The sequence below is a fragment of the Zingiber officinale genome, chromosome 5A, assembly GCF_018446385.1.
Source record: "Zingiber officinale cultivar Zhangliang chromosome 5A, Zo_v1.1, whole genome shotgun sequence".
NCBI classification, from domain to species: Eukaryota; Viridiplantae; Streptophyta; class Magnoliopsida; order Zingiberales; family Zingiberaceae; genus Zingiber; species Zingiber officinale.
The window spans coordinates 144,724,872-144,735,907 of record NC_055994.1 but is presented as its reverse complement, the minus strand read 5'-3'; the positions used below and the strand labels follow the sequence as shown (position 1 = coordinate 144,735,907).

Here is an 11,036-nt window from a genome sequence, read left to right as displayed (position 1 = left end):
AGTCCCTTACTTGCTAAAAAAGTTGGCTAAATCCAATGTCCGAGTTAAGTCGCTCCAAAAGGAGGTAACAACCCTTAAGGAAGCGACTGACTCGAGTTCTTTAACTGAGCCGGCTCAAATTGGAAGTTCAACTCAAGTCCAACAACTTGAGGAAGAAAATTCCAATTTGAAAGCTCAAATTAAAGAACTCAAGGACACGTTGGAACGGTTCACCTTGGGCTCCAAGAATCTCGATCTGATTCTTGGAAAACAGCGAGCCGTCTACAACAAAACTGGACTTGGATTTAAAACTAAAATAAAATACAAATCATATTTATCGCTAGTTAATAGAAATAATAGAAAAATTGTCCAAGCATGGGTGCCAAAATCCAACTTGGTTAATCAAGTTGGAACTGGTCACTATTGGGTCCCCAAAGATCAAGTCTATTATCTTGATAGACCATATCGAGGCTATGATCCAGGGGGAGCTAATAGAAAAACAATATTAAGAACATAATTCAAATTAAAATTCAATTAAAAATTTGAAATCAAATTCAAAATTCTAAATCAAATTCGAAATTCTAAATCAAATTCGAAATTCTAAATTCGAAATTCTAAATCAAAAATTCAAATTCAAAATTCAAATTTAATTTAAATTCGAAATTCTAAATTCGAAATTCTAAATAAAAAATTCTAAATTCTAAATCAAATTCGAAATTCTAAATTCCAAATTCTAAATCAAAAATTCAAATTCAAAATTCAAATTTAATTTAAATTCGAAATTCTAAATCAAAAATTCTAAATTCTAAATCAAATTCGAAATTCTAAATTCGAAATTCTAAATTCAAAAATAGATGGTGGATCCAAACTAGCTGGTACCTCCAACTGAACTACCCGACAGGGTAACTGAACCTAATTTACCCGAAATGGGTAAAACAAGAGTAGATTACCCGGCAGGGTAATTAAGGATAGTTTAAAAAGGGCTGAGTTTAACTTTAACCACAGTACCGGTGAAGTTTTTGGATGATAGTACGTTAGGGAAACTTGGGCATCGCATGTCTAGGAAGATATGGCTTCGACCTGGTGCATTTGGCCAAGTGGAACTGACCGAAGCTATCCTTAAATGGATCCTAACTAGTTAGATCAGGGTTTATATTAAGTTTAATGGGTAGGACTATTTGGGAAACCTCGAAGGCATGGTTACTTTAATGAGTTCCTTGTGACTCACTATAGCCCAGAAGTTTATCCAAAGAATGCTTACTTGTTGAACCCAAAGCTAAACCTGAATCTAACACAAAGTTAAACCTTACCCCAAAATTCAACCATAATTCATCTCACAACAATTATAGGGTTCCCTGATTGACAATTTAGATCGAGTGAGATGACTAAGGAATTAAAAGTTCAAATTCAAAATTAAATTCGTAATTAATATCATGTTTTTTAATGAAATTAATTTAAAATTTATTTGAAAAATCTTTTTAAAAATCATTTCAAAATCTTTTAAAATTTATTTGTAAATTCTTTTAAAATTTATTTGAAAAATCTTTTTAAAAATCATTTCAAAATCTTTTAAAATTTATTTGTAAATTCTTTTAAAATTTATTTTAAAAATCTTTTTAAAAATCAAAGTGGGGGACGAACGGTGCTATAACCCTCTTGTTGGGCCATTGAAACCTTGCATGGAAAAAACAAAGAAAATTGTTCCAAGACTAAGTCTTGGATTAGTAGTGCGGGAGAAAAGAAAAAATATTGTGAACTCGATTGGTGTTGCACCTGATTCGAGCAAAATCGATTCGTAAAAAGAATTAGAATGTAGCCACAAAGTAAATTCTAATTGACTCCGAAAAGATTAAAACAACCATGTAAAATTGCTTTGAATGGTGGTTGCACCAATTCAAAACGACCCCACTCTGATACCAATTGTTGGATCGAAAGCGCTAGAGGGGGGGGGGGGTGAATAGCGCTCGTGGCTTTCACTATTTCATTTTCGGAAATCATTCGTGTAAACGCAGCGAAAAAGAAAGGAAGTAACACAAACACAGAAGACACAGTCGTTTACTTGGTTCGGAGCCTGTGGCGACTCCTACTCCAAGGCTCGCGGTCGTTGACCGCTTTCGGTGGGCAACAACTATAATATCGCAAAGTTTACAAGATGTATTACAGTTCAAATAGCAATAATGAAACTATACCGACACTATCAGAAATGAAGAGGAGTTGCAGAGTGTTATTGAGAGCGTTCGGAGCAGCGTTTGGAAAGCACAGATTCTTCTGATCAAGTTGTTGTTCGAAGCTGCACCTCTAGGCCACCTTTTATAGCTCTGCAAAGTCTGATCCAGATCCTCAAGCTTCGGGATCAAGTTTGACCTGAGGCGGATCGGTCGACTGATCCCCTGTTCGGTTGACCGATCAGGCGATCTCTTCCTATCTGATCCGCCCGATCCTCTCGCTCCGCTTTATTCTGGTCAAACTTCATCCGAGGTTCGGTCGACCGATAAACAGGTTCGGTCGACCGATAAGCTGTCCAGTCAGCCTGATCCAGTCGACGCCCAACCCTGGTTCGGTCGACCGATCCCAAGGTTCGGTCGACCGATCCCCTGGTCGAGCCTGGTCCAACCTCTAAAGATCTGATCTGCTGGCTTGGGAGTTCGGTCGACCGATCCTAAGGTTCGGTCGACCGATCCCGGTCTCTTCTAACTCTGTACAAAAATGTTAGTCTCTTGCAAAACAGAGTTAGAACATAATAGATAATATATAAACAAATAAATTGACAGCCTTCGGGCTGTCCGAATCTGACTTCGGGTTTTCGACCGGAAACTCTAGGTCGACCCGACGCCTACTGTTCCCTTTACGGGGAACGCGTCCTCACCTACTCCACTCAGGAGATTTACTTGTTGCCAGTGCGATCCTCCAGATCGACTGGACTTTTGCTCGGCGCTCGATGCCTCCGAGCTTTCTGCTGGACGCCCGCCTCCCGACCCGTCTAGTCTTCCACCTGGTTCGCGACACCAGGACTTTCCACCTAGGGTTACCACCCCCTAGGATTTTTGCCTGAAGCACTCGACCCGCCAAGACTTTCCGCATAGGGTTACCACCCCCTATGACCTAGGGTTTCCACCCCCTAGGGTTTTCAACCTGCCTAACCGCAGCTAGGTCTTTCCTAAAACACTCAATCAAACTGTTAGATCACAAATAAGCTTAACTCTGAATTCCTTTGTCATTATTAAAACAACGGTTTGATCGTCGGATGCTTTCCGCACTAACAAAAGGTACATCTGAAATACAAAAAAGATTCCTCAAATAATTTTTACACGAAGCCTAAAGTGTGACTTTATCTCCTAACAAACTCTAACAAACCGGGGACCACCTCATGACTACGGAGATTACACGAGATAGTATAAAACGGGGGATTCTCTCCGTTGACAAGATAAGCAAGTTCTAACACCCAAACTCTGTTTTAAAGTACTTTAGTTACTGTACTTCTTCTCCTTCCATCTTTGAGATTCATCAAAAATCATCGTTCGCCAAAATCAACGCGCCACCTTACAGATTTCAGATAGGATCACATCCCATGCTTAAATTCTTTCTATCTCATATCTTTATACCTATCAAGGACTTTCATGCTTAAATTCCTTCTATCTCATATCTTTATACCTATCAAGGACTTCCGATGGACTGGAGGACTCATATTAAGTCTAAACGGTCGCCTTTACATTTCTAGAATTCCCTTTACATTTGAGGTTTTTATGCCCATCAATATATTTTTGCCGAAAGTCCTTAATGGACTTAGATTGAGTCTAAAAGGTCATCTTTACCTTCCGGGCATTCCTCTTAATCTTCCTCATTTTTTTTTTTTTTTTTTTTAACCGAGGCTTGTATGCTTTTAGCAAAAAGTTCTTAGACTTAGAACTCTGATTACATCCCAGAGGTAACCTTCATACTCCTAGCATTCCCCTAGGCATTTCCATGTATAAATTCTGCCTTTATTCTCACCAATAACTTTTGGCAAAAAGCTTTTTTTATTGACCTGGAGGGCTTAAATCAAACCCAAAAGACCATCTGCATTAATTACATTTACACTATTAAATTCTCATCCGTCTTTGTACACTTACCCCTACAACCCTCCACACTATATGGAATGAGGTTCAATAAGAGCACAAATGATAAGTACATAAATAGATATTTGTGAGTGATGGAATCTCTGAGATTCGTCTCCTATCGATAGAATATCATATGTTTACCATATGTCAAGCCTTGCAAGCTATACGTTTTACCAAAAATCCTTGATAAATCCTACTGTAAATGGCAATAACCAGTTGTGGAGCGATCAATGACCACCTACCACCACGATCCACCTAGATAATACCTAAACGGTTGAATTATTTTATTATTTATATATATAAAACAATAAATACTCATCATTCTTTACAATATTTATAATATTTATGTATAAATAAATTTCACAGAATACAATACAATTTGTATGATATACTAATAAATACAACACATTTCTTGCACTCTGATTCAAATTAAATTCTTCATGTAATGATGTAACTCAATTTGACAAAAGAGTTAGAGCTCATCCAACTTGATAGGCTTGAGATACATTGACACTTTATAAACATATATCAATAAAGTCCATAGTTTTGTGTTAAAGACGAAATCGAATAAAATCATGGCGACCAACCTCCTCTAAAGTGCAAATAGACCAAAGTCTTGCATTAAAAAAATTTAATAAAGATTATAAATTTAAAAATATATAAAATATCTCTATTAAAATGAGACTTTTTGAAAAAAAGTTCAAAAGTAAAATTATAAAAGCCTAGACTCAAAATGAATAATATCATACCATTAAAAAAATATGTAAACATTTTTTAGATTCAACAAATTATATCAGAATCATACTCCAGACTATACGTCATATAAGATGACCTTGAACAAAATTGAGGATAGACCCAAAATTGATCATGAATGACTGAATACTTATAGAAAACCTCAGAAATAAGTCAGAAATAGATCAGGATGACCAAATACTTACAAGGAGCCAAATAAGTCAAGATGATTGGAAACTCACAAGGAGACCCAAAACAAGTCATGAGTGACTTGATACTTGTGGAAAAACCTGAAATAGGTCAGAAAAGCGTAAAGCAAATTAAGAATGATCGAATGTAGATGTTTACATAGAAACCCAAAACATGTCAGGATGATCGGATACAGACGCTCGTAGAGAAGCCCAGAACATATCAAGGTAATCAAATACTCACGAGAAAACCCGAACAATAAGAGTAATTATGGTTATTATTTTGAAGAGATAATTGTTAAAATTCAATCAAAGATCCATATTGAACAGATTTGATAAAGATCAAAAATTTAAATAAATATAAACTATCTCCATTGAAATAAGACCTTTTGAAAAAAGCCCAAGAGCAAAGATATGAGAATATAAACCCAAAATGAACAATATCATATCATTATAAAAATATATAGACATCTTTTGGGCACAATAATAATATCCCCTTAAATTAAAATTCTTTGCACAAACATAAATAGTGAAATAGTTATTTGAGAATATAATTATGTATGTTGTTAGTGTCCAGAGTATGCAACAAAAATATATATCAAAACACAAACAAAACAACACTAACAAAATCGATTAACATGGTTTAGAGACCTCCTAATGCACAATTTCAGATACAGTTGGTGGATCGTCCCTAAATAGAAGCAAAATCTAAATGTTTTACAATCATCCGCTCCTCTAAACAATAAAGTACTGAGAAAAATAGAGTAAAAGAACATACAAAGGTGCACGAGATGAGCCTTCAACCTTATCCAAAAACTTGAAAGCCTTGAGCATAGTTAGCACAAAACTAGAAGAAATATAGGATTTCTTAGTGCAACCCTAACTGGCTCAAAACTTTGTGAATGCTTATATAAGAAACAGCCCAATAGTTCATTCTTGCAAAAGTGTTTACAAACCCAAGAGATGATGGAGGATTGTTCATTCTTGCAAATGAACAAAATCCAAACAAGGTACTAATCCAACATAAGATCTTAAATAAAGACTGATTCAAGGAAGAAAATTAGATAAAACAAAATCCACGGAAAGTTTTCACCAAGTGGAAGATCACAAAATAGTGATGATAAGCATAATAAACATTAAGAACTTTCAGTAGAAGTGATGATAAGCATAAATATTTAAGTAAGCATGAAAATTACTGAACTATCGCGGACAAAATTATATACTACAAAGTACTGAAGGACTCAAGAAACTTCATCACCAAAAGCATGTTGGAAAGCAAAAGCCTACATAAGGATTCCAAATAGCAGCGCAGTTGAGCATTAATTAGAAGCGGACTGTAGCAGTTTCACCAGCTTCAATCTTTCCCACATTCTGCAGTACGAAAGAGTATAGTCTGAAACTCATGAGAGAACTTTACTAGCTCAAAACAAGAATGTATTAGTAGATGGTAAATTGAACCTTTGTAGACGATATAGATGATAGAAACTCTTCGTCTTCAGGAAACAACTGGAGATTTTTGTTCTTCAATAAGTAGTTCACTGCATCTTCCTCAAAGTCCAACAAGCAACCAAAACTAATGAGCTCGGCAAGTGAAGCAATCTGATCCGGCATCTCAGACAATAAGCCCATTGCAATCACATTTGCAAAATTTGTTGCATATTCAATTATGTGCCTCTTTTGCTTCGTTCCACCATCTCTCTTTCGCTTCGTTCCACCTTCATCTCTTTGTAAGAATAATTTCGCCTTATCCTTCTCCCAATGGAACAATTTAGTAGCTTTTGAATCTAAAATTGTTCCAGAAGATAGTTTTAGCTTATAGCTAATTGTAACAGGAGCATCAATTTCCAAGACTTCTAAATCAAGCAAATATTTGACAAGACGATGCCTTTCATTAGCGATTATATCAAGAGAAGTACCGGAAAGAAAAGCAAGCACAATCCTCAGCAATCCATTGTTCAATATCAGAGATTTCTGATTGACTTTCCTAACACTAGCACCAGTGGTCCTGAACGACTCATCCTTTTCTACAGCCTCAGAAATTGATCGAACACCAATGCTGTTATAGATCTTGTTCATATTTGCTCTAGAAAGTGCACGAGAGGTAACTGGAGGATACCATACAAAGATTGTTTCAGAAACCATGTCAAACATTTCCTTCAGCAAGACATCATCAGGAATGAATACATCTTGTTTTTTAGAAAGAATGACCCCATCATTACTTTGCACTGGTAATTTTGATATGCTTCCCAGCAGTTGTTTCCCTGTGTAGCAATTCCAGTAATTCGCAATGAAGACCCAGAAAGCAGAGCATTGCTGCACAGTAAGGTGGTGCACTGACAGTTCCCATGAGGACCAGAGCTTGCAGTAGTCATCGAGCCATGGACTAAACCGAACCCCAAAAACTCTTGCAAAGAAATTAAAAAGCTTTGTGTCATAGTATTTATTCAAAATGAAGAGTTGGGAACCAAACAGGTCACGATTATCATATACCATGCACCTGTTGGAGCTCACCCATTCTCCACCACCACGTGGGATCCAAATCCACTCTGCAGCTTTATCATTAGCCTCCCATTTATGTTCATTCAGGAACAGATACACTCTAGAAATTGTAGTAATATCAGAGTGACACTTAATACGATGTGCTAGTAACAGGCATGCTTGAGTGGCATCCACAGATACACCAATTTCTTCAAGCTCATTTTTATAAGATGTAAGCTCAGAACCATAGAAGATGTCATCAATAAAGGGACCATCTTTCCTTTGCAAACTCCACTTGGGATCAAAGAGAATGCTCTCTTCTGGAGATCTGTAGCCAAGGACTGTTTTTATCCATCTACATTTCAGCTTTTTCTTGAACTCTTTTGGAAGAGACTCTTCCTTCTCCTTAAGATAGCGAATGCACTTTAGCAAGGATTTAATGCAATTCGGGTTAATGACAGAAGGATTTCTGGGAAGGTCAATACCGTCTATGACAAATTTAGCTCCCTCTTTGAATTCAACTATAACACCAAAGGCCTGGAGCTCATTTTTGAAATCATAGATCTCATTGGAGTAACCATAGAAGTCAGAATTACCGTCAATAAGTGGAAGATTTGATATAGCTGAGATAAGTTGCCACTCTGGACTGAATAGGATCGAAGCTTTTGGAGATCTGAATCCAAGATTAGTATGCAACCATTCTTTCTCAAAGGAGAAAAGGAAAAGATCATGGGTCAATGTAATTTCCTTTTTTACAAACTGCCTATAACATGATAACAATGCAAGAACATTTTTGTTTGTGATAAATCTTCCCTCTAAAAGACGATTCAATCGAAGAGCAATAGCTTTTGAGAAGTCATCTATGGTTACTGCTACTCCAACTTTCTTTAGCTCTGCCTGATATGACCTGATTCTACCGCCATACATTGCCTCATCTATTACTGGAATGCCGCTGACAACCTGAAGAAGGCATTCCCATTCTAAGACAGCCAGAAAAGATTCACTTGGATTTTCATAGCCAAGCTGGGTCTTCAACCATTTAGTCTGTGATAACTTTCCGAAGAAATCATCAGGAATGTAAGCATTCCGTATGCAATCAAGTAGGAAAATGGCAGCATCAGCAGATACAGAGCTAGAAGGCATTTCGAAGTTATCAACCACAATCTGATAATTTTTGTTGAATCCAACTAAAACACCAAATAACTGCAGCTCAATCTTGTAATCAGCAATCTGCTCACCATAGAAAGAAGTGTCAATGAAGGGGAGATTACAGACATGCGATGCAAGTGTCCATTCTGAATCAAGCAGCAATATGGATTCTGATGCTAATCTGAAACCAACTGATGTTTTTAGCCATTTTGCAGTTTTGGTGCTCTGAATTAGATAGTCAGGGGACAAGCTTACCTCTCCCAAATATCTGACCAAATTGAGTAACGAAAAGACTTTTGCTCGGGTTAAGGTGGAATTAGCTGTTGCAGACCTGATATGGCTACCAATATATTCTGATGCGTCCGTAAAATCAAATCTAACTCCAATCTCTTTAAGTTCTTCAGTGTACTCTGTTATCTTTTCACCATAAAAATCTTTCTGGATTAATGGTATGTCAACAAGTGTTGATGCTACCTGAAGTAGTCTTCCCCAACCTGAGCTCGGCAAGAATGACTCAGAAGGTGGCTTGTAACCAATTGATGTCTTCAACCAGCTTCCAGTTTTGATGCTGCTAAAAAAGTTCTGCAGCTTACAATTAGTTCCACGAGATCTTATATTTCTAATCCATTCAAGTAACAAGAATGCATTGTCTTTTGTCAAAGGAGAGTAAACAGTTTTGAAAGCTGCATTTGGAGGATAAACTTGTGGAACATCAGAGGCCTTTACATGTTGTTGTAGGAACTTCAAAATCTGTCCTTCACATGTAACATTTCCTGCAAAATTGGCAGTGGCCAAATACTCACTGCTCAATACAAAATATTTTTCAGCCCTCCAAGGATTTGAACCCATTAACGTTATCCATTTGCCCATGCTGGCCGGCACAAGGACTTCTGTCTTTTCAAGTATCACTTTTCCATACTCATCTACTATTGGCAAGCGAGAGACCAATGCGTTTATGCACCATTCCTTAGCATAATTACACTTATGAGAATGATATAGAAAATGAGTGAAGGCTATGACATGCTTGCTACTAGTTAGTGACTTGATCACAATTGACCCATAATCATAAAAATTTAAACTCTGCAGCTTCACAGAATTCTTGAGCCAATCCATTACTCCTAATTTTGACGTTCTTAAAAGCAATTGCATGGTCTGCGGCATAAAATATAGGTTTGAGGCAGATATAAACTCCCTGTTCCAGTTGATAAGCCATGTGATGATCTCATCACCGTTGGCAATACATAGCTTCTTATAACCATTTGTTGCTTGTGATACACTTAACAAAGATAAGCCGCCAGTGGCATCAATAAACCTTAACAAAGGTATGTCCTTAAAACAAGAGTTCCATTTCTGAGCAATAAAATTTAGAAGCTCTACATAAATATCATCAGGCATTCCCTTTGGAAGATTAGAACCCTGAATTAATGATGGATACCATGCTGGATCAACGTAGTCCACTCCCACAAATCCTAGTACATTATTATAGTCATCGTTATCCAAGTAGGCATTGACAATATGACTTCCATGTGAATGCAGGTTAAGTATATCAACCCCAGACTCCTGTGCTTTAATTAGAACTCGCCAAAATGCAGGATCAAGCCTCTTAATTTCACTGGGCTTACAGAACATCTTTTGTGAATTCTTTAATTCACATGGTATTATACGCTTAGCAATAAGTTTTTCTTTGATGGATTGTCTCACAGGATCTAGCAACTTGATATGAGATTCCTCCAGTGGTATGAAATTGAACAAGAAGGGAATGGAAAATGAGGGTGCCTCATGTGCTCCTTTAATTAGTGTAGTGAAAGCATTCGTAAATGCAGAAGGTACACAGCTAAGAATTCCTTCATTCCATGGGTTATTTAGTTGTATCGACTCCCTTGAAGAAACTAGAAGGAAATCAGCCTGGATTATAAATGGGAAACCAGTCTCCATGTCAGTAGGAAGAAAGGAATACACACCAGACATTCTCATCCCACCACGATTCAGCCGCCTTCCAAAGGGAAAAGCCAGAGTAATAACCCATTCATCAACTTCAGCCCTCTTCTTTGAAATGCATTCCTGTTTTACAGGGAACCTTTGCTTCCACATGTAATAACAGCATTGTTCCTCATCACCCTTGTCACCCTCTTGAGCAGTAAGATGCAGAGGGTATGATTCGGCATTCATGTTTCTTCTCGTTTGGCAATTGTCTTTCACCAGATATTGAGATCTTGCAGCCAGTATTACACTTGGAGTCTTCGCTATCTCCCCTCACAGATAATTTCCTAATTTTAGAAAGAAAAAGAAGGACCTCAGGTTGTAAATTTGATAGTTGTTCTTTCACAACTGACTCTTTTTCCATCTTCAAAGGCAAGATTATAATAGTTTTAGGAAGGCTTTTTGTAGAACCATACAAATTTTGTATTTCAGA

The 11,036-nt window shown here is 37.1% G+C and overlaps 1 protein-coding gene across 1 annotated transcript; it reads right to left on the bottom strand.

The window, feature by feature from the left end:
• Positions 1-6,319: 6,319 nt before the first annotated feature.
• LOC121980128 lies at positions 6,320-10,714 on the bottom strand. The gene is made up of 3 exons (XM_042532092.1): positions 8,235-10,714; positions 6,455-8,147; positions 6,320-6,367 (listed from the first exon to the last, which is right to left on the bottom strand). The coding sequence occupies exons 1-3, from the start codon at positions 10,712-10,714 to the stop codon at positions 6,320-6,322; spliced, it is 4,221 nt and encodes a 1,406-aa protein (XP_042388026.1).
• Positions 10,715-11,036: the final 322 nt, after the last annotated feature.

Excerpts from the sequence above, each read along its gene's own strand:
- LOC121980128 (XM_042532092.1), bottom strand. The coding sequence starts at position 10,714 with ATGTGGAAGCAAAGGTTCCCTGTAAAACAGGAATGCATTTCAAAGAAG. Across the intron at positions 8,148-8,234 it reads TTGTTATCATGTTATAGGCA|ATCTCCAAAAGCTTCGATCC; the intron begins GTTTGTAAAAAA and ends TCTTGGATTCAG. Across the intron at positions 6,368-6,454 it reads CATCTATATCGTCTACAAAG|AATGTGGGAAAGATTGAAGC; the intron begins GTTCAATTTACC and ends TTCGTACTGCAG.